The 24,524-nt window shown below is 43.0% G+C and overlaps 1 protein-coding gene across 10 annotated transcripts in view; it reads right to left on the bottom strand.

The window, feature by feature from the left end:
• LOC116426600 (putative receptor-type tyrosine-protein phosphatase mosPTP-1) overlaps nt 1–24,524 on the bottom strand; it is a 519,051-nt gene that overhangs the window by 39,021 nt on the left and 455,506 nt on the right. For 8 of the 10 annotated variants that reach the window (XR_004234947.2, XM_031975761.2, XM_031975807.2 and 5 more), the window contains exons 4-6: nt 17,981–18,162; nt 2,425–2,621; nt 2,207–2,321 (exon numbers count right to left, since the gene is read on the bottom strand). Coding sequence is in view for 8 of the 10 variants with exons in the window: in XM_031975761.2 (XP_031831621.1) it covers nt 2,207–2,321; nt 2,425–2,621; nt 17,981–18,162 (494 nt within the window). In the remaining 2 variants the exon portion in view is untranslated. The remainder of the gene's footprint in view (nt 1–2,206; nt 2,322–2,424; nt 2,622–17,980; nt 18,163–24,524) is intronic. The other 2 variants (XR_004234948.2, XM_031975769.2) reach the window with 1 other exon arrangement.

Genomic DNA, 24,524 nt, shown 5'->3' with positions numbered 1-24,524 from the left:
CGGAACCGTGTGGATCGGCGACATGGAACAGAGGCGGCAGCCCCCGGGCCTTGGGGCCGCGCGTGACTCATGAAGGTGACGACGACGATGAGCCGCTTATATCGAGGAACATGAAAAAAAGGAGAGAACAAGAAGAAAAAGAAAAAGCGCGCGGGCGGCCATGAAAACTCAACGGGCAGTGCTCTGTCCTGCGGTGCCGTCCGGCTGGTATACCAAACGGTGGTTACGGGACGCGCAAATGTCTGCCGCTGCTCACAGACGACCGGGGAGGAGCAGCTGGAAACCTGCCGGTCGGCCGGGCCCGCTTCAGGGACGTAGAAGTTGATCTTACCCACGTGGCCTGTAGCTGTCATTGCCGGGTGCGTGATTCGTCTACAGAACGAACGGCCCGTAATTCTCTCAGCGGCCGATAAGAATCTTCCCAGCGCGGTGGGACGGAACGGTGTCATTAGAGCGTCATCGGGCGCTACCGTCGCGCGAGCGGATCTCGAGGCAGATGTCGCCGCCTTCCGTCATGATCCCACACGCGGATAAAGCCGAGCGTGAGGCATAGACAGAGTCGGGGGAGAGAAAGAGAGACGTGGAGACGAATTTCGCATCCGCGAACTTTCTGCTGATCGAATTTTACGAGGCAGCCCCAAGGGTGGTTGGGTCATTTCCTGACTCTGTTACCGTGTTCTCACGTCGGCCGCGGGAACAATGGGCGACACCGAGGAACAAAGCGATGCTACGACTCGGCGGGATCGTGGTAGGATGTTCGGTAATTACGTATCAGCGGATACGACGGCAGTTGGAATTGATAAGCCTCTGCTGTCGAGACCGTTGGTCGTTTCAGATAGGGAACGCGAGTAGGTTTTTCTTTTCACTATGTCACGCTCAGACGCATTGTCGCTGGGAATTTTGGGACGCCTTTCAGGCGACAGGAAACATTTCTAAGAGAATATTTGTCACATGAGCTGGCATCTTAGCTTGCTCGTGGCGTGCTTCATTAGATTGATAATTGGTATGCAATTTTTAAAGGCTTTGGATTTGAATTTTATTTACGTTAACTCTTTATTAGCGATCATCGCGAACAGTTGTTTCGTATACTAAATGGTGTGATGTATGAATATTTTGACTGTTCTCTTGTAAATTTCTTGCTATTATTTTCTCAGCCTATGAGATTTATTGTCCTTTTAACATGTACCTTTTTATACTAGATAAATATGCGACACCAGAAATCTTTAGCATATGTCCTTTTAACGTAGATTTATATCAGTGTTACGCACATGTTACGGAATAGCTAAAAGTTAAATTTCTTATAGACGTCAGGGACACATGGATCATTAAGAAATGTAAAAAATGACCATGACCAGAATAGGAGAGGTCTGTATAAAGGATCCGAAATGTAGCGTTTCGCTTTTACTGTGCCCTGCGAATGGAGCACCGACGCTGACGTCCGACGAATTCAAATGGTATCATTGACTGCGCCAGTTATGGAAAGATCGCGCGGTCGTGTCATGGACGTTTCGTTACGGCCGCTCTATCTGCCGCGTAATCGGTGTATTCCGAGTGATAGGGGCGATTAAGCGAAACTCACGCTATCCGGGCGTACAATTAAATTAATTCAGACCTTGACGCGGTGTCTCTAGAGGCTTGTAAACCGTTTCGTCTCGGAACACCTTCTCCTTGTTTCACGTAATCTTACCTTTTAACGTAGCGAAGATAAAAAAGAAGAGACATCGTGATCTTGATACGGGGTCTATAAAAACCACGTGCTAGCGGGAGTTGATAAGCCCTTATCGTCCGGCCGTAAACCAAGAACCGAATGGCATCTAGCAAAGGACCAATCAAACTTAACGACCCTCCCACTTACATACCCCTTATTTTATCTTTCGTCGATAATTCTCCGACTAACGTTATCATATACCATTTTATGGGCATTCAGAATTTCGAAACCTTTTTATGCAGTTTTGATAAAATGGATAACATTTTTATCCACTGATCGTACGTTTCTCAAACGATCATCGGTAAGTGCAGAACCTTACAGAAATCTTCCTTACCAAATTCTGTAATACCGATATTCTCGGAGTATCGTTATCCACTGAAGGTACAACGTTACCTATCTAGATTTCCTGTTTTATCGATCGTGCCCAAAGGCGTCAAATACGAATACAGTCGATTCATCGATGACACGCGTATACAATTTTTCGTTTGTTCGACTTACCTCCTTCGTCTGTCATTACGGAAACTATCGTCTCAGGTCCATGTCCTTCCGGATTGAACACTCGCAGTGATACCAGGTATTGCGTGTAGGTCTCCAGGTTGTGTATACTGTGATTCTGTAACGGAAAAGAAAGACGGCGCGGCCTTACCAAACGAGAAGTGGCGGAACAACACCGAAAGACGACACTGATAAAAGAATTGATTGAAACGCATTCTTACGTAACTTACGTCAACGTTCGGGTCACGTATGTATATGTCTGTTACTTCTATGTGCTTTTTGTCTCTTGGTCGATATCCGATCTGATAACCGAGGAACTCTCCGTGGATGGTGTCACGACTAGGGGCCTTCCACGCCAAATAAATCGATGTCGCCGAAGTATTGTAGACGCTGGTAATGATAGGCTTCCCTTCTGGCTCTGTAAAAAGAAAGTGGAAGATACAGACTCGTCAGTAGCGTTTCGGGGTAAACACATTTGGATAGGAGACGTTCGAGATTTCCCATTCGAATGTTCCTCGTTCAACGATTTTCGTTAATTCATATTTTACTGAACATAATCGTTTGAGTAATCACGTCGTATCATTCAACTGATACCACGAAAAGATTCTATCGTCCGATATTTTTCATATTTCCCTGCCCGAATCGATCTGCGGTTTATTCACTTCGTTTCAATATTTTTTTACTAGTTCTGCCTTTCCTCCAATTTTAACGAAAGCTCAAAGCCAAAATACGTGTTTCATCGCAGTATTCGCGGAAAGACGATTATATTCATTTTTAACGAAATGCTCAAGCCTCAACAGATGCGTGTTTCTCTGATTTGTTATCATCGAAATATGAAATAGTACGGACGCAATGGAAATATTGTATCATCTCCTAGTTTGTTGGTTTGAGGTAAACAACGAGATGAGAGCGATTGAGGGGTCGCGGAAACTCTCGAAACGAAATATACTAACTAGAGTGCCACCGAAGAATTTTATTTCTACCGGACGAAAACATATTCGCCGCGTTCGTATACATATAAATACCAGTTGATTGCGTTTGTTTTTTACTGTTGATCCCAGCTGAATGAAAATCGTTGATCAAACGGGTGTGCTTAAACGCATTTCCATTATTCCCCCTTCTATCCGGTTTACCGTGTTTTCGACGGAATCTCCGCAATATTTTCAACGATTGATAACAATTTTTCTCTGTTTGAAACACCGGGAAACGTGCGTTCTGTTTAATGTTTTGCTTTCTCGTGCTAACGCGTTTGCCTATAATTCGTCGATTGCGAAGAATGGATATTAAGCCGGGCTGGTTACATTCAACGCAGCTCCATGAATACTATCATAGATTCGTTGCAAAACATGTTCGCAGCAATCATCGAGCTACGTGAAACGGAACGCGGCAGGATCTTTCCTCTCCCGGTGATCCTCTTTTATGTTGTTTCCAGTGGCAACCGGGATTCAAGGATCAGCACGTTTCACTGGGAATTTCATTACTTAGTTTTATCGTTATACGATGTTTGATTTTACGAATCTAGAAAAAAATCGCGTTCAAAGTCAAACGACATTATCATTGGTTGTGAAAAGAATCCTTCAGAGATGTTATGAATTTTTTCACGTTCGTTTGTGAAGTCGGTTAGAGCGTTACCTCTGATGCAACGATTTCTTGACTATGTTTCCTTTGATAACTTTCTGTACCTATAAATTCATTCCTCGTTCAGCGCGGACTTAATTTCAGGACAAAACGACGTTACTCGTAAATCATGAAAGCGCAAGGATGATTCGGTCTCCGAAATCCACTGGCTGTCGGGGAAAAAACTGCCCCACCCCGCCGCGGAGAAGTAAGTTATACACTTTTCGACAAAACTCCTCGCTGAAACTTGTTAAATCCCCGGAGGAGATTTTACTCAGCAAATTCTAATTATAATGATATTACGAGAACGGTTAATGTGCCTGGAATGGGAATTTAATTGGCACTTCACCCTTGCGGTAGCCTAGCTTGAAAGAACTCGCGTTTGGGGCTGCCATTCGTAATATCAAGTTATCACAAATAAATTATACGCCATTTGTGACATGAACTAACAAATTACTCGGTGCAGCTCGTAAAGAGATGATCCATAAAGCGTCTTTAGTAATGTAATATCTTCCTGTCATCGTTATTAGAAGCCCGAATATTCTGAAAGAATTTCTTTAAGTAAAGCAATATAGGAATTAACTCACGCGAATATATTCGTCTGCAAACTCGAAGAATCGCAGAATCGAAAAATTCTTGATATTTAAACACTCGCTTACTTTCGCAGCACTACATTAATTTTTCCTGAGGAGCTTTTGCGCTAGAAAGCGGCTGGGAAAATGAAGACGGTTTCCTCTCGAAAACTTCGCGAACGCAAACGTTTCCGGAGAGTTCGAAAGAATTCCTTCTCAGTGTCGCGTGTAGCGCACATTCTAAACGAAAACTTGCAGAGAAATTCAATAAGATTCATCGTCCATCGTATTTCGCTCGTCCCTGCCTTGCGAAGTATCTATTACGGCCCTTATCACGGCCAACGAAGACGAAGGAGCGCCCCGTAGGTCTCAGGCTCGAATAATTAGCGCGGCACGAGGAACTGCGCCTTATCATGCGCCAATATTCGCCCCCGAAACTTCGTAAACTCCTCCGCCGCTCGTAGGAACGAGGGAATTGTCCCAGAAATAATTTCGTCGCCGTTTAATGCGCTCAGCCAACGCGACGGGACTGCTAACGAGAACTTCCGATGGCTCTGGAACAGGTTGACCGCCACGGTGGTCAGCGATGATCGGAGATTTCGCATTTCTTGAAAACAATTACAAGAAGAAAACTGATGTCACATCAAAATATTCAATTAAAACTAAATAATACTGTAAGTTGAAAGCTGTGATACCAAATCATTAACAATTAATGGTAATACCGTTTGTCTTTGTTACGAAAGAATAAATAATATTACACAAAACGCTGAAAATTCTCGTAGTGGTCAGAGTGTGTTAATGGCCGCGCGCTCACTCGACCAAATAAGGGTGACCAGCCAGCGAAAATAAACGACGAAACGAGTACGCGACAGCGAACGAAAGTCGTCGAGTAATTAATACGCGACCAAAACTCCGAGCAACCATCTGGTCGGGTAACTGAATAAGCGCGACAACGATTACGCGGCGAGCCGACGAGTAGCCGAGCAAATCGCTCGAACGAATTGCGTTGACAGTGATCACTCCGCCGGAATTCCGAGTAATCGCGCTCCCGGCCGCGGAAAATCGCGGGACGCTCCTCACCGAGGGTAATTGAACGTAGAAAGCTGGTAGCTGATTGTTAACGATGTTTCGCCACGAAAAGGAATTATGTACTCGTTTCGGGCACGAATTTACTGTGGCTGCTGTACGCTGACGCAGACGAGTGTAACGCAAATTAGATTTTCATGTGAAATTCTGGTAAAATTATGTAGAAATTGCTAAAAATAGAAAACAATTTATTCGCCAAAAGGTTCCACGAGATTTTTTCAAGAACCACTCACGAGGTCAGACCCGAGGTAAAAGACAAATTGTCGAGACTGTGGAACAGATTTTACAGTTACTACCCCACTTTTACTTAACAGTGCTAAAAGTGCTGTTTATGACTCGGAAGCTGTTAATTCGCGAGGATAATACAAGGAAAAGATTTGACGACGAACGAAAGCATAAGGATCAGCCGTTGCTTCGCAGGGACGTTGTTCCTCGGAGCAAGCGTTGCGGGAGATCCTAAAACGGAGAGAGTCTTGCAGTCATACACAAACCTCGCGATTATTTTCCGCCACTTAATTCGGCCGTTGGACAAACTTTTTAAAGCGCGGACGGCTTATTCTACTGTTCAACATGCGAGCACCGCGGAAAAGTCCGAATAATTTTTCCGGTTACGGGGTCCGCTTTCCCGGGTTTATCCCGATGTCTCTCCGTCGCGCAATTATTCATAAGCTCCCGGACACTGTTCCGTTTCAGCGTCTCGCGCGGATATTAATTACGCGCCCGTTAACTTCCGTTCGCGGCCGTTATTTTTTACCGCGGGATTCTTTGTTATCTTCGTCGTGCAATTAACACCTAGGAACCCGGGGCATTAATAACCCGCAAGATGTGTGTATCAAGCGTTCCTCGAATTCCGTTCCGCGAGCGTTGCCTGCGTTATTGTTTTTTTTTTCCACTCTCCTTTTTCATTCTTTTTATGCCGGAAATACTCGGAAAATTCGACGTCGTTGCATCGAAGGGGAGGATAGAAATAATAACGGTCGTGTGCAGTGTGCACGACGCAGCTCGACAATGAACCACATTTTGATAAAGAACACGAGATTTCGCGCGTCACGGAAATACGCAAGATGGCGCGGACAAATGCGTATGCAAATAAATGTAAATGTGAATGAGAGAGTGGACGTAGTTATTTTAACTGTTTGCTTGAGCGGTATTCCTTATGAGAGTATAACTTCCCTGATACGTACGCGAATAACGTCTTAATTCGTAAATTTCGTAATGTGTACGTTCAGTGTTTGATATTTTGTGTCTGATTAAGTGTTTAGGAGAACGACTTCGCCGATAAGAGAAATGAAATAAAGGTTCGAAGTCGCTCATAATTTTTAAGCGTTATGGTTCTGTGTTTGAATGCTTTTAATACCCTTGGACGCGAAGATATAGATCGTGGGTGTGTTCAACACAGCCCTTTTATTTCCTTTATTATATGAATATTCAGCGCGCGAAGGCTTAAAAGATGAAAGGTAATGTAATTTAAATGGCGTCATGCTAACGGTCATGAAGGTTGATCACGAGAGGAACGTTAATAAAGGGTAAGAGCGTTAAGAAAACGCGAGCATACACTAGGAATTATACAACATCGATAAGTGTACTGCGGATTTAGTTTACCATCGTCGCATGCTCTAAATTTAATAACATACCCAACTTTCCCGACCATTAATAAAACCATCCCAATAGATTCAAATCTTCGTTTAACCTCCGCAGTCATGAATTTCAATCAATCATAAAATAATCAATCATACGTTCGATAAAAGTATCTATGCGATAAATTTGTTTCGAATGGTGCTTCAACAGACGTCAATTGTCAGCCGTAAAAATCGGTAATTTGTTTTCGGATAATCTAATATCGCGTCAGCGTCGTGATCTGTTTTTCAGGTGGCGCACTCGTGTTGTGCATCGATCGATTCTCCTTTTTTTTTTCGTTTTGTCGATTCGATTCGCGTCCCATCGTCGTCGTTCCTGTTGGGCGTTATAACTCCCACCGCGTCGACAGCCAATTAACGAAACAACTGGTATTATTAACACACGGCTGGAGACATTGTGGTGGGTCAAGCATTACGAGCGTACGAGCGGCGCCGCGATAAGTCTTTCGCGCGATCCCGGCTCCGGCTACTCCGGCCGGGCAATTTAGCGGGGTAATAAATGCGAGCCACGCTTTTTTACCGGCGCTAAATCTGCGTTAAGTTATTACGATCCTGCAGGGCCCGCGTTTATGATGGCCGCTGGCCCGCTTTTACGCCCACGCGATGAAATTACGAGGCACCGATTACCTTCGGAAGCGCGACGATAATTCAATCGAAACGCTCGATATTTTTTAAGCTGTCTTCGCGGAACAGATTAAATTCACCAACCGCGCAAACCGAACAATGAACTGGACTAATTCAATACTCGCACTGTAAAACATGTCGCGTGACGTTAAGGAGTAGAAACTGAAACGATAAAAACGATTGGCTGAATTGATTCCGCAAATTGAACAAGCGAAGCAATTGATTTTATAGATTTTCAATTGTGAACTGTTGCGAGCACTTTGGGAGCAGTAGAAACGTTTATTTCAGGGATTAACCTCTCCTGACGTACTTCGATGATGCGTAAGGTAAAAATTTGGTTTTCATTTCTTAAGTTAACTGCCATGATGGCCACGGATTATCAATTACCGCGAATACTATTAACTAAATGAAAATTCCTGGCATGGTTTTCAATATTAAATTAATATCACCATCATTTCGTATGGCTATAATAATGTAATATACAGTGCAAGGAATGGAAACGTAACTCAATTAAACAATTTAATATTGTATTTCATCATTACGTAAATTTATTCGTGAAAATTCCGGGACCAGTGGAAATTGTTCGGAATTGAACACGTTAATTGCTTCATTAGATACTGTTCGGTGGAAAATATGGGTTCATGTCTTTCCACTAATGAAGACCGAAAATATCATTCTGCCATTTAATGAATCTCATATACGGTATTGGAGATTGAATGAATCTATGTAACTACTGAACCAAAAAACTGTATTATACACTCACCAAACAATCCTTTTCCAATACCAATGAACCTCGAATTCATACTTTTTACCGTCAAAGCACATAATGTACCGGAGATCAATATTATTTGTAATCGAAAGTGAACTGACGTTATGCGCATTGATTCATATGTTGCCAATCAAGCTATTAAAATTTTTTTTTGAAATTCAATATTCATTCTTAAACAAAGGAACACATGAGCCTTTACAAAAAGAAAGCACATGCCAACACAATAAACAATAACGATGACCTTAAAATGATCTTCAAAGTAACCTTGCAAAACCCTATAATACATATCATTCACTAGTTTTGCTACTGTGAGTCTATAAATCTCATACCAAAACGTTCCTTCTAAATCATCCATTACTACATTTCGCTTTCTATTTTCCCCAACCCTCTAATTACTATTAAAAGTACAATTCTTCAAACTATAATTCAAACTGCAAGAACAATGTCGCTTGAAACTACACTTTCAGTCTTCCCTAAGTAATTACCAGGTTTCGTTGAAGACCAGCGGAGAGTAGAAATTCCCTTCCTCCTTTATCAGCTCCGAGGGGAAATAAAAATGAGCGTCCTGTTTCGCGAGGTCCCGGCCCGGCATTGCGTCGGTGCTCAACTTCTGGAACTCGTCGTGATTACCGCGCCGCGATGTAACCGAAATTAGGCTGCGCGGCCACAGAATCCTCCAATTTTCGCGGCAGAGCCGACCGTAGGAACGAACGAATGAACGAACTTACTACCGGCGTGTCTCACCCTCCCGCGTGCACGCCGACACGGCTGTCCCGATGGCTAATTGGTGGCTCTGTTACGCCATATATTTATGGGGTAGGGGGCAGGGGAGCGAGGGGGCGGGCAAACGACCTCCGGAAACGGGAACGAGAGTCGGTATATGTATTGGTCCAGCGTGAAGTGGTAGGAGAAGTTTCGTTGGTGTTCTATTGATCTGGGAGAGACAGAGAAACTGAAGAGGATAGAAAAGGGTCGTAGGAAGGGGGTGACAGAGGAGAGTGGATGGTACAGGGTGATTCAGAAGTCGCTGTTTAACCCGATGATGGCAGTGTAGGATGTTACAAGCGATGTCCGAAGTGTCCAAGGTCTTTAGGTGCTCGAGACATTCATTTGTCAAAGGGGCTAACTCTATAGGATGAGAAGTAGAGTCATTTAACACTACAGCTACGTACCAGTCAGAGCGACTGGTTTCGATTTTCTTGTTTCGCAATTATTGATACTTTGAAAGCATTGAATATTCGAGATGATTTTAGAAATAAATAGTTTCACTTGAGTACTATAACGAAGGTCTGAAAAAACTGAAGATGATCTATTATTACAATTTTGTATAGGGATTACATATCGGTCGTATTAAATGCTCGGTAATTCAGGTGTTAATGAAATTATACAAGTGAAGAAGCAATTATGTGTTCTAGTGGTAGCACCTGAAAATATTTGGAATATGGAGTTAATCAGTTTGATTTGGGAATGGTTTATTTGTTGACAGAGTGAATTGTGTTGTAGGTGATTGGGTAGACCGCAATGTATGTTTTGCAATGGTCATCGTCAAGGAGGCCAAACGTTTTTCGTTATCATCAGGCGTGCAGCGAGTTTTTGTTCACCCCGTGAAAAGGAAAGCGTTTCATTTAAGCCATCCTCGAGTTTTGCATGCTTCCACGGATATATCACGTATACTCCCCGGTCGCCTATCTGACAGGAATATCCAGGAATTAGTGCAGTGATTTTGAATATGGCAATGATGATATGAACCGGGACTGCGCTCGAATGTTGACGCATTATCTGTTAATCCACCGCACATCGGCGTCAATTCCATTCATTCGGCAAGGTTGTTGGCCTCACTATGTAAAGTCCTGGTGAACCTCGGATATTCCACTGTACAGACGTGCTACAATCCCCAAGGAGCTAGAAATTATTTATTGCAAATCATCTCGCGTGTGAATTAATTTACGATAGGCATCGTTGAAACATAATAATATCGTTATTACGTTTATAGATTAGTGCTCGAAACGATTCACTTGCTTTACGTTATTGCTACTGATAGTCTGAGTGAATGTTCGACAAACTAGAGTCGTCGATCGTTAAGTTTTTTAACAGCTATACTTCACTTGTCTTTTCATTTGCCTTCACTATTACGTTTATTTAGCAAGTTAATGTCTGTTCTTCGATCTAAAACAATACACGTTATTTTAAATAATAATAGAGCAACGTACTAAAGACCTCTTTACACGGTTGATGAATAATTCAGAAAATGGATTGTTGTCGCTAAAAACAGTAAAATTGATGAAACGATTATTCGGTCGGTTGCTATGCAACATGTAACAATATTTTCAGTACAACGTCAGAGAAGTGAAACGGTAAATGTTTTAACTGAGCAAAATTTACCGGCCGTATGTATTAATACGCATATTGTATATATTTCTCATACATATTCATTGACACGTAAAAGCTTGTACGGGCTGAATATGACATCAGTAGTATATTTCGAACGGAAAAATACATTTACATAACATTAGTTAACGATAATAAAATCATGATCCACTATGTCGACGAGCAAAACATACATAATGATCGATCACAGAAAAAAACTCAAAGAAAAAGTACACGGTCAACCTTGACCAATTGCCATCTTTTTTCTCGACTGTACTTCCTACTATGTCCGACTCGCGTTATCGCGACTCCAGACGTTTAATATTCAATGATAAACGCCAACCCCGAGGATCTGATTAAAAGAACCAGCGCCCGACTGTTTCGAGTTACGGGGGCGAAGGAAGTTTCCGTGGCGTCTCGCTAACGAGTGCAAAAGGGGGTGTGTAACGTTCAACGGGTTTACAGTTTTAATTATTCTCTTAAGATGCATCTATTTTCGAGGGCAGGCTGAAGCTTTCCAGCCGACGTTGATCAAAGGGAGCTTTAGACAAACTCACAAAAAAATTTATTAATAAAAAAAGGAGGAAAAAGTTAAGAGTAGAGATCAAATCCATTATTAAAACAGACCGTTAAAAAATTAAACCTACAGGTAAATCTTCACTGAGTTAATTCAGAAATCCCTTAGTTTTAACCTCCATCTATATTTTCGTGCGATTTCTATCTCCTCTTTCCCTCACTCTCTCTCTCTCTCTCTCCTCTCTCATACACTCTCTCTCTCTCTATCTATCTATCTATCTATCTATCTACCTACCGCATTCCCCATCTCTCTCCGTTCACCTAGTAACGTTCATCGACGGTCACACGGCTCGTATTGACAATATTAAACACACACGCGTCCCATTAATTGCCTGTTTATTACCGTGATAGCTGCCATTATCTGGCTTATTACGGTAGAATTATTGTCGCCGAATACGGGGGCTTTTTCGTTCGCCCATAAACGTTGTGTATCGCTTCGTCGCCGCAGGTCCATCGAATTGGCTGCGCTCACAACGATCAAAGATGCTACCAGTCAACGCTACGCGTAATCTCCCGTCAGCCTCTCGCCCCGTGACCCCTTCCGTCGAATCAAATATGCGAGGCAAGCGTCCCTTGTCCTTTCGCCCCGTCTGCCGGCCGTCGATTAACTAATTTCCCGAAATTAATTCGATTCCACTCTGTACACCGCGGGCGGCGGACAGTTTCCGATGTTAGGATTAGGGGGATGGAATCTGTCAACGGTACGAGCACGGCTTGGATTGATGATTATTCGCCGAAAGATCGCCGTTGGAATTTTGATCCGGCCAATCGATCCGACGCTCTTGTTGGTGGCCGGATCAATTTAATGACGTATTCATTAATACCAATATGTAGCGAGCGCCGGGTATCGCGACCCGATATCGGTCCGGTATCAGGAGGACGTGTCCCCGGTATTAGTAAAATTTGTTTGTTGCCGTCCAGCGTCGCATCGATACGCGATCGCGACGAGATAGTTGGTAGTTTGTGTCGGTCGCGATATATGAAAAGTAAATTAGCGGACGCGATATTTGCGGCTTTTGCAGCTGTTTAATCTTTTGGGGAAACGCAGGAAATATGGCTCTATCTATGAATGGAATTTCTTGATTTTTATATTGATACTGATGTATCATTATTTCCCTGGCGATCGTTTATCGAAGAAAAGCGTCAATGGAAAAATCTAGAGTTCGTAAGTTCAGTATCAGACACGACGAAAATTGCTATAGTCACTTCTTTACACATTTATCGTGATCGACATGGTGTCATAAATTCCGTGGCGTTCTATCGGGCACTGTATCGCGGGGGTTTTTTGTTTTTGTTTCGCCGACCCGTTTTTGGAAAAATTCATTCGAGCCCGTCAGGAGGGAACGCGCGCTGTCACGGTTGACGTATTATTTGTCGCTCGCTATCGGGCAAAGGTTTCCCGTTTCGTTTCAAGTGCGAGCTTACTGTGACTCGTGCAGACTTCATCGATCTTCGCGATAGAACGTCGCACCACTCTCCCGCGGGATTCGATTAGATCGTAAAGAAGGCTCATCGATCGAAAATTTTTGAATTATTCGCGAGCTCTTAGACAAGAATCGTTGAACTTTCTGAAATAAGACAACTTGCAAAATAAATCTACCGCAAAGTGTGAATGTTTTTAGAATCATTAAAATTGTTTATTTTATCGCACTTATGGTCGAAAATAGGATCAGCTTCGGAAACCTTCACAAATCCGCCGATATCTTTCCACAAAAAAGAAACATTTCCTAAACCGGGTAACATTCATACAATTATACATATATAAATCGTCGAAATAAAACTTCCAAGGTTCAATATCCGGCAGCCCCAAAACCTTGTTTCCCTCCAATCAACGTGAAAAGAATAATATCCGTATATATGGAACACAACATGATATCTTCGGTATCGATTCAAAAAGATATTATTACACAAACCAGTTCAGGTTAACGCAACCGAATTCCCGGGAATCAGAAGCGTTCAGCAGAATACGAAGAATTTCATGATTTCTCGTGTTTCCAGGTGCGCCCTGATATTTTTTCCAGTGCGCCGGAGTTTTCATCTCGTCAATGTTTTGCTTGATCGCGCGGCGTTATTGTTGACAGTTCCCGTGAAAACGGCGTTTAAACGGTGCGTCCGATCGCGCGTGCACCGGGGGAACAGTGCAGGAAAGTGCACGGTGGGAAAAAAGAGCGAGCCTCCGGGAAGCAATATCCGCGGAACGAGTATAATCGCGTTCGGTTTAACGACTCGCGGGCGTTACCGTTTGTTTTTTTCTCTCCCATTTTTCCCTGGCTCTCGCTCTCTTTACCGCCTTTTTCCCCGCTTCGAACTTTGCCAGCCCGTTCGCGCGATCGTCGATTGCTCGGTTGACGATCACCAGTATTTAAATTAGTTATCGACACGAGCCCGGGCCCGCAATCGTTCCCAAATGCGGGCCAGTCTTGATAACTAGATAATTGTTCCTATCGCCGATAATGAACACCGTCGCTGCGCCGGCCGAGTTTATGCGCATAATAGCGCCGATTCTCCCCGTAATCGACTCCTGTTAGTACCCCGCGAAAGCACGAGGGAGATTCCTGATCGAGGTTCATTCTCGCCCGCATTTGGCCGCGAGTCAAACGTCCGCGCGAACGATTTTTTCATCCCCCGCATGCCGGACCTCGTTCGATCCGTCTCGCGGCGCGCTTTTAATTAAATCGGATTGTTTGGCTCGAGTCCGCGCGATTATCCGCCCGTTGTTCACCGGGGAAACTTCGTTTCTCCGTTGTTTTGGGATTTTTGTTTATCACCTTCGTGAAAAGAGAATGTTACATTGAAATTTTATGTTAATCGTTTGAGTCCCACCAGTTTTTGCAAAAACCCGGTCGAAAAATTGTAAGCGGCACGGTCACGCTTCTTTCTATTTAATTCAGAAACTGAATTACGTTTTTCTATTTTTACAAAAACAAATTTTCAATAGTGCGATCGTTATATTTTTCCAGTTCCAAGCGGGTAGTAATAAAAATAAAAACGAGTAATTAGAAGGAAACAAAATAAATAAGCTTCATTTGATTCTATGAACCAATAGACTGGCACTTTTAGGCAGTGTAATGGATAGGCGCGATCGCGCCGCTTGGGACTTGAACGGTTAAATATATTGATGCTATTGACCGTGGCCTCTGTACTGAAATTTATTGCCTGGTTTCGGAGATTTTTGAAAATTCATTTGTCTGGCGTTTGCGGAGGTTGATGGTCAAGAAGTAATGAGACCAATAAATTATGTAATATTCGTTTGAAATTTACCAGGTTTGTAATAATTAAATGTAATTATTAGCCCCACTGTATCTGAATTTCGTTTCGGTGTGGCTTGGCAAATATTTATTATTGTGCATTAACACTTCCGAACTATTAGCGCGTGATTTTAAAATATTGAATCTTCCCGGTTGATCGGGTATGTATTTCAATAAAATCCCAGTCATTTCGCGGATACAATGCGATATTGCGTTGCAATTATTTCTTTTTCGCAGTTTTCGCCCGATATCACCTCGCATCATGATATTAATTGAACAACGCGATATCAATCATCAATCGCGATGCTCACGATACAACGCGATATTTACGCGGTTTCTGTTGTTTACCGTACAGTTTTTGCGCATTTAATTTTTCGTTTTGCGTAACGATGGTTCAATTAATTTCAATGTTTTAAGCAATTGTTTGCGTGGAGATATCTAGAATATTAATAATCGAAAGGATCTTCAATTTGGCAATGAAATTAACAAAGTTATACGAGCCTTTCGACTAATAAATATTAAATGTAACGCTTTCACATAACATTGCTGATATTGCGAAAATTAAATTATATCTAATGAAGGGAATCGTATTTCGAAGAATAATCTATCGATCAGTATTTACTGTACTTTCGAACTTAACCTTTGGCGTGGTAAAATTGATTCAGTTTCCTGATAGATTGAAACAAAATTAACTGAATACGAATATACTAAATATCTTCTAAGTCAAAATGGAATACTATTCTGTTATAATCAATATCTAATCACTCGGATTGCGATCTATATCGTGACTAAATTTGTTCAGGACACTTCTCTATCAATACTCCCAAGCATGAACAAGTACCTACGAAATTCCAATAATTAATACCCTGAAATAGCATTTTCCCACAACCCACTAAAGACGACTACAACAAAAATCGAAAATACAATTCCCAATATCAGCAATAAATTTCCGACGATAAAGTATTCCAGACAGGTCGCAGCTTGAGCCCCCAAGTCAATGGTTCGGGACAACAGAAAACGCCAGGTTTCCATCCGCGGACCGCAATTAATCGTTTCATTACTCTGCGACAGTGCAAGCATTCAGAAATCAAAGTCGCACTCTTCCCAGTCCCAAGAACGATAATAAATTCCCTGGTATAACAAGATCCATCTTTCCGCGACAAGACACGCGCCCAACCCAGCTCAGCTCGTCCTCCAATTTTTCCCCAACTTTCTTCGAACAAAGACTCAGCGAACGACTAACAAATTCTATCTATATTAAACTAAAGTAGCCTTCCTTGGCGGCCGTGAAATATTCATCCGCGGGATCCACTCTCCGGGTAATCCCGGCCACCGACCGTCTCCGGGTAACGCGCTAATTGCCGTCGCGATACGCATGGGAATCCAGGTCGGGCCAGGTTCGTAACCATCGGCTGGCGGCGAGCTGGAGGCAGGAACGGAAGCTGGTGTAGGGGTGGTGGCAGGCGAGGTTGTCTTTGTCATCGTCATCGTCGCGGCACAAAGTTTGTCGAGCGTCGTAGGTATACACCGGGCTGTAGTCGGCCAATCCCGGCGGCGTTGACAGAATTTATAGGGCTCAGCTCGCGCGCTGCTCAACCTATTTTACCCGGCTGGCCGAGCTAGAAAGACAAACGGGGGCTTGAAACGACGTGGGTCGAGGAACCGAGCGGGGAGGAACGCGAACCGGACCGCTCGAGTTAAACGTGGCTATACACTGCTCCTTCCCGTGCTGCAATTAGCGCCTCTTTAGCTGCCTGCCTGCCTGCCTGCCTGCCTGCTGCACCCTCTCGCGATGCTGGCCGCGGAGAACCTGGTTCGCGCTAACCATTCTTCTCACCCTCTAACCGTCCCACCCGCCGCTCCATTGACTCCAACGTTTCAGCTTTTCTCTCGCCAGAATTCGGACCGTTTGTTTTTTGCAGGCCAGAGGATTGCCCCCGAGGCGCTCGTTCCCATGGACATCCTTGACCCGATTCCACGCCGATTATCATCCCCCAAGGACTGTTCAGCTGGCTCCACCTGCGTATCCGTGACAATTGCGATGTTTTTTAATGACTTATTACGTGAAATGCCAGTGAAATGGTATTTTCTATTGTTTTCTATGTGTGCCAGCGATAGGTCGTTTCCCTGGACGGTTGGTTCTTGATTGTTTGTTGCGTTTTATTTCTATCGCGCTACTCCTGGCGCGGCATGGTCTGACATTCCCGAGGTTTCAGCTGGAAATCGGGGATCGGAAGTTTTAACAGTTTTGTGTTACTCTAGAATAGTTAAACGTAATTGATCTGCATCAGTACAAAACGTTCGTGTACTTAGGATAGAACAGTTCTCTCGAATAAGAACGTGATCGATAGTTCGCAATTGTTTTTCTTCAGAGAGCGAACTAAACATTGTGGTCCGAATATTATTACAGCATTATTCTTGCCTGAGCAGCAGGAGCTTATTATTCCGTTCTTCGAGCTATTATCTCGCCCTAAGATCGAAATGCAATCTACGAAAACTTTTTACTGGAAACCGCTTGCTAAGAATGTAGAAACTCCAGTATCGGGCGCCTGCACTTTCGTCGATTGGAACTTGAAAGATAGATAATTTGGTTTCGAAGTTCTTGGTTGCTCCCGTTTCCAGTTTTCGAGTATGAATCTTATTATCTTTCATAATGTTTTTCACGATAAAAGAGTAAATCACTAATTAAGTCTCGAACATTAATCTCTCGTTAAAGTAATTACCGTATTTAGTTACGTCTACAGAGTACGACACTCGAGTGAACTTTCTGATTGTTTCTCTCAAACTTAAAAAGAAATCGTCGAAGTTTATGTTCCCTCTACAACATTCATACGATAATATAGAATATTTCTGAAAATAAAAAGAAAGTCATTACGTCCATAGTTTAACCCTTTGCACTCAATATGCCAGCAGTGCCGGCACGCTGCATTTTAGACAATTCTTCCTAGAGATATCACACAAACGAAGGCGAAATAGGTGAACTCTGTTTATTCGACATAATGAACGAACAGTCTCAAATTCGATTTAACAAAATGTGTCTATGGACAATAATTAATCGATAAACAGTGGAAACTTTTAACGAGCGCAAAGGAAACTTTTAAATCGCGCATAATTTAGCGATATACGGGTGAACGCGAATAAAGGCTCGGTGCGCGTAGTTTCCATAAAAATAAACCGTTCGAAGCATCGAATGGGATCCCGTTTCTAGGAGGCCAAAGGTAAACCGATCGAGATCGGACATCGGTTAAGGTAGAACGGTAATTACAATTGGAAAAACATACTTTCACGGAGAGTGACGAGATAGTAGGACTCGACGCTGGGCCTGCTCCGTCCTATCGCATTTACGGCGGACACACGGAAGCTGTAGACGGTGAACGGCGTCAGGTTCTCGATCGTGTAGGAGGTATCGTTGGTCGGAGTTACGATCTCCTTTGTTGCGTTCCATAGCCCGTTCTCGCCGATCCTGGAAACAATTGTGTCGTCGTTAGTACGGTGCTCGCGGCCGTAAACCTTGATGGGAAAGGATTGGGGGAAATAATCTGCCACTTTGAACTGGACGCGTTACGATTCTCGTTCGGGGAATAGTTAGGGAGGTCCTGGGTACACGGCCGTTCGTAAATTCTTGGACACATGCTGGAACCTGGTAAAGATCTGTTTACAATTATTGCAAGGTGAATGCGTTACGGAAGAATTGTACATAGCGTTAATACCTTTGCACGTCGCTGTTGAACTTAATACTTCGCTTATCTGAAACTTGACGTTTAATCCATTGCAGGTTTAGCATGGAAACTCGTGTCGCAGAGAATTTCAATTCAACTTTAGCAATTTTTCAACAGAAGTATTGTGATTCTTTAATTTTGATTACTAGTATAGAAAACTGACAGAAGATCAATAAATTAAACAATTATATTATATTATTGTATATTACATTATGTAATATATGAAATATACATATATGTTTATTTATATATAATTTATATTAATAAATTTATTGTTACATGCCTTATAATTGCAATTTATTGTATATTATTGTATCACATTATCGTATTTTCCAGTAAAAAGTTGACAGAAATTTTTAATTTTGGCCGCTCAGATCGGGCGAATACCCCACTGTGCGTCGGGGCGAGAGCGTCGGGTTGTCTGTTAAAATACAAAATGTGAAGTCCGTTCTACCGATGGTAGCGACAACTCCATTTTGATATTTTTTTTACAGGTGAAATTAATTCCTCGTTTATACATTCATGTTATTTTAAATACCTATAACCGTTTTCCATTCAAGAGTAATAGTTTTACCTGCAATCACGAAGAACAACGTTACATACCGACTGTAGTATTCAATACGAACAGCACACAATAGTACGAGACGCAAACAATAGCGTTGTTTTATTAGAAACACTCGATTTTTGTATCCATACGTACGGTACGAGCACAACGATGAGTTTTAATGGAAACATATGTAACGTTTCAATTCCGATGCTCACAGACAAACAATAAGAGCTTAATAGATATGTGCAGCAAACCGGGGGAATAGAATAAGTTCAGACGAACGGTGCTCGGATGGATGGAGAGTTGTAGTGTAATGCAACACACCAGAACGTTGTATTCCGTTGCACACTCGATTGGGATCGGTAACAATGGCTCGTCAATAAGCGACGGTAGACCGTGCTTAGACATTAATAGCATCGACCCATAATTGACGAGTCAGATGCAATGAGCTGCGATCGGACGCACGCGATTAATTACACGCGCGACCCTATCGTTCCTGCGAACAATGCCGTTTTACAAGGGACCGTCGCGACCGAGCATGGAAACGGCATCGTTCAACGTCAAATAATGAGTGGTCGAAGACGCGGATGCCGTTGCCGACGTGATTCCGCCGTCTCTCAGATTACACGAAACTCATTTCACCCTAATTAATATAGGTTATTAATCGTGGGTCGCGAAAGTTCTTGCATAGCTACGGCTATGCCAGTAATTGCCACAGTTTGCATTTGGTTGATTCTCCCTTCGCCAACCGCCTGTTCATGCGTAATGCTCCCTTCATCACTCGATCGAACCCTTTGGGAACCGTTTGAAAGCAGAAGAAGGTAATTACTTTTTGCGGTACTCGATGCCCTAATTGTTAGAGGTATTGATAGTTAATTGGCTGTTCTACTTGGTTCATTAGGTTAGAGGGGCTAGTTTATTCGGGGGAGCAGTGACCTGTAGAATGATTGTTACAAATTGGACATGGAAGAATTTGCTTTAATTTTGAATCTTTTGTACGAAGATGCTTGAGTGCATTATAGATTGTGTCTGCACATTTTATGTTAAGTTTGGAGTTTATTTTAAAATTTCTCTGTTACATTGGAATATGCTTGCTGGTACTTACAATTGTATTCGAATGCGATACAAAATAAACATTCGTTCGATTTAAATACACAAGAGATGCAAGAGCTCGCGACTACATTGTTCGCCGGAAAAACGAGCGTACGAAGGTATTTCCGGTTAAATAGTCGGAAAACTGAAAATTCAGGGCACCAGTTGCTCAAATAATACCGGAGTTCCATTACGTTTTTGTTGGAGTGGGGTAAGTCGTGGCATTCACACTGTCTAAAAACAGGAAGGGCCGCGGTATTCGCGTCATTGTTCAGTCCGCACGTTCGTTTAGTTTCAGAAATCTCCATCGGTTGTTTCTTTAAACTTTAAACACGAGTAAACGTTACCATCGAGCTGAAATCTCGCTGAAAGCAGCGAACGACGAACTTTTCTCGCGAAATCAAAGTTCAGTTTCGAGCAGGCTCCGCGAAATTTCATAACGAACCGCGTGTTTTCCTTTCTTCCTCGTTTTCCTTTCATTTTTGTTCCCTTCAGCCCTACTGTTCCGTTTTGGTCCTCCGTTTCGCCCCCCTCCGCAGAAAAAAACTCGTTTAGTTTAACGAGAAAGTTGAAATTAGAGGATTTTTTTAAAGCGCGGACGGATTTCATTCCAATTTCCGCAGTGTTTCAGACCCGGCCGAGCGCGCCACGTTTCGAGATATTTTCCAGCACGCCGGAAAATTGTATATTCCCTCTTCCGAGTTCCGTTCGAGCAGCAATAACAAATGAGTACTTCAATGCGCCGAGAACGACGTTTCATTCCATCCCGCGGATCGCGGAGCAACGTTTGCTCTCTGTATAAACTTACGTCTCGCCGGGCCACGTGGCCGTTGCCGCGGGCAGAATCACGCATTGCAACGTTTCAATTCAGGTCAGACTCAAGGAAACGAAGTAGCAATTACCGGCTCAATCGCATTTATCGTCGATTTCAGTGGAAATTAAAATCAACCGATTGGCGCAACGGTATTGTTACCGTCGTTCCGCATTGCGTCGCGCCACTTTTCCAAGAAATTCAATATCCTCCGTCGAATCTCCATGACCAAGTGAATTCAAATTCCATGGAATCTAAAATCCGAAGCGATTAATGTACGCTCAACTATTTACGCGGAAAATAAATTTCTCTGATAATCTGATAATCCGATTTCTCGGTAAATAATTAATTCCGCGAGCCGAGCCAATTAACCCCGCGCGCTAAATCAAATTTTTACGATAACGCGATTAAACTGCGCGACGTTCACAGGAAATTAGCTCTTTGTGTCGATATTGCGCAACAATGCTCCGCACGATAAACCCGGCTCGTAAACGAAAGCTGGAACGAGAGCGCAAGAAAACCATGCTACGTCGATGAATCGTTAACGTCCGTGAACGAAGTATTCCCGGACTTTCCACGGGAAATAACAGAAAGAAAAAAAGAACGTTCGACTGAATCATTTTACCTGAGAAAAACAACCAACGTTTTCCCCTGTACACGGCGCGACAAATTGTTTAAACGGCTCGCGGCGTGCAACTGTTCTCCCAACAGATTTAATAACAATGCGTTCGGTTATCTGTTACTCGCGAACCCCTGTTTTCCGATGCAACGGCCGGCTGGGGCATCGGAATTATACCGTGTGTATTTTTCCGTTCAGTCGCCGCGCTGCTACGTTCGGAGGTGTCACATCGACGGAAGTGGGGGCAAAAAATCGCGCTGCATAAAAATTATTTTCGACGCGGCCGATGTCCGGGCCGGCCCAGTCCAGCGGGACATGGAACGCCGCGACACGCGTGGCAGAAATAAAGCCGATAACTCGTTTCCAATTAACGTCGCTCACCCACCGTTTACCCAGCTCTTCGATTTGCTTATCGTTTGTACAACCGGATCATTTCAATTTTGGTCACGCTTCGGGCACGTTCATTTGCTGGCTTTTCCGATGCGCCATGAAATCGATATCGCTGTGTCCCGTCTCCGTTTCAAATTCGCCCGCGCTCCCGCTCTCTCCCTCTTCCTTGTCCACTCTCTTCTCAATCTCCATTCGACCCGTCGCGTACGTTATTAGATCCCAGGTTATAGGCCGACTGCACGCCGTCGCTTTTTGTTTCGCGGAATGAATGCCGTCGGCTACGCGCGATATTTTTTTGATATTTTTGGGAGACGCGTTTCCAGGTAGATTTTTACATACTGATTGGGGGACGGCGGCCGATGTGAAAATTGAAAGGGGAATGGGAAAGAGTATGCGCGTGGGCGTATTACATGGAATAACAACGACGATGGATGAATTACTTCATTGTAAATGAAATTTTGCATTTTAAAATTTTTTCTCTACACATGTTCGTTGCTTTCTAATAAAATATTGTGTAAATCGTGGATCTTATTAAATAGAAAGAATATATGAATCAATGTATAAAATAATTTTATTTCAATATTTCATGTCTAATCATATTACATTAAATATGATATCCAATATTCAGTTTTATTATTTTACTGTATGAAACTAAACTGTGACCCAGTGTCGTCTCTCGAGTGCACACGATTAATTCAATAAATATTCAAGTCTGTCGACAAATACTGAATAAACCAGTGCATCTTAATTACATTGTAATTTTACGAAATTCAAACTCGTCCATTGAAATTGCAACGAAACGCTGTGAGTTAAAGATTCAAATTCGCTTTCGACAATTGACACGTACCGCGTCTAAAGGAATTACAAGATCCGGATGCTCGGGGATCCGTTTAATTCCGAGCGGGGTTTAAGTTCCGCTGCTGGAAATCCGTGTTTCCTTAATTTCAGGGAACTTTCACCGGGACGGGATCGATCGTTCGCGTCCTCGCTTTCAGTTGGCACAAGTCGATCGCTCTATCGCTCGGTAAAAAAAGTTTTCGGCGCGGCATAAGGCGATCCCGGGGGTGAACGTCGTATCGGAAATTTTGATTCGCAGTGTTCCCCCGTTTGCGGTTCAAATAAATCGTCGCCCCTAACTTTTCGATCAGCTGGCGCCAACACTCGAAAGAAAACTGTCGGCAACGGTGACGCTGGACATCGGTCTTTCGAGGGAAGATCCGTATGGACGGAACGCGTGACAACTCTGTCGCCGTTCGACCGTGGTAGAACGAATTAAGCTGGGAATGCTTCGTCGGACTCGATCCGACGAGTCGTTACGACGTCGGCTTTATTTCTGTCATGAGATATCGAGACAACTCGGAGCGTACAGCTTCCTTTTAACCAATTTGATTGACATGGAAGTGCGAAATGTGTGAGAAATATTAAAATCTTTGTTTGATCATGTTTCAGCGTGTCGAGAAGTAAATAATAGTTTAGTGGAAATAATTAGTGACAAGTAGAAATGACGAAATGTGTTTATAAATTGTAATTGAAACGCTCATTGGTAAAATTGGTTAACTTCTGTTTTCGAAATTTTTAGTATTTTGTTATCGAAACGTTTCACTGATGTTTCACATTTAATATTTAAAATAAATTTCTTTATTATTGGATTTATATGGCGTCAGTAAATAACGAAAACTCTGTTGGTCATGAAAAAATAGCAAGGGTAATGAATATTACTTCGAGTAGTAATAGTGAAGAGAATATACATTGTAGAGTATTTATTTGATTTTCCGTTTAAAAGCAGATTTTGAAAACTAATGTACGCTATTGCATCATATTTCTATGGTCCTTGTTTTGTGGAATTAACCGTGTTAGCTAATGAGTGGCTCAATAGTTAGATCAACGTGAGTGTAATAGCAGCACCGATTAAATTCAGCACACAGCTTACAATCAGAAACCTGTTTAGGCGAAGCGATTCTTAATACTCCGCGAACAATGCACAGCAATTAAAATGTTTCTACGCTGCCCAATTGCCCGTACGCCAAAACTGCGCTTTTCACTTAAACGGTAAGATGATAGATAGAATCATTCTAGGGGGTTCATTAGTAGTTTCAATCCTGAGAAACGGCCCCCAGAATTAAAATCCTGGCTTTTTAATGGCTTCTATATCATCGAAACACTCCGCGCCGGAAAATGCTAGCAAAAATCTCCTCGCATCTTGCGTTCATCCTCTTCGTGATTCTTTTTTCCCCTATCCGGATATAAAATTTCGGCCATTCGTCGCCGGTAAAACCTGCCGGTAAATGGGTTATCAACCCATGATGAGGGTTGAAACGTACGGTGCGCGGCGGGCCGAGTGGAAAGCGTCGTATTACAACGTCCGCCGCGCGAAATTGCCCCGAACATTCGCGGCGCTCTCGAATTTCGACCAAAATCCTATCGGGGTTGCCCGTTGTCGCCTATTTTTCCTTTTTCCTTTTTTCTTTTTCTTTTCTCTTTTTCCTTTCTCTTTTTCCCCGTTTCCCCTTCCCGTTTTTTCTCTCTTTCCCCGTCTCCTCTTTTTTTCCCTCTGGTTCTTCTCGTTCACTTCGCAGTCCTTTGATTTATTTCCAGCTAAAAGGGGCCGTGTTGTTTCTCTCCGTTCGAATTATCTCGCGGATATCCA

Source organism: Nomia melanderi, chromosome 6 (assembly GCF_051020985.1).
Source record: "Nomia melanderi isolate GNS246 chromosome 6, iyNomMela1, whole genome shotgun sequence".
Lineage (NCBI taxonomy): Eukaryota > Metazoa > Arthropoda > Insecta > Hymenoptera > Halictidae > Nomia > Nomia melanderi.
This window is presented reverse-complemented; position numbering and strand designations above follow the sequence as displayed.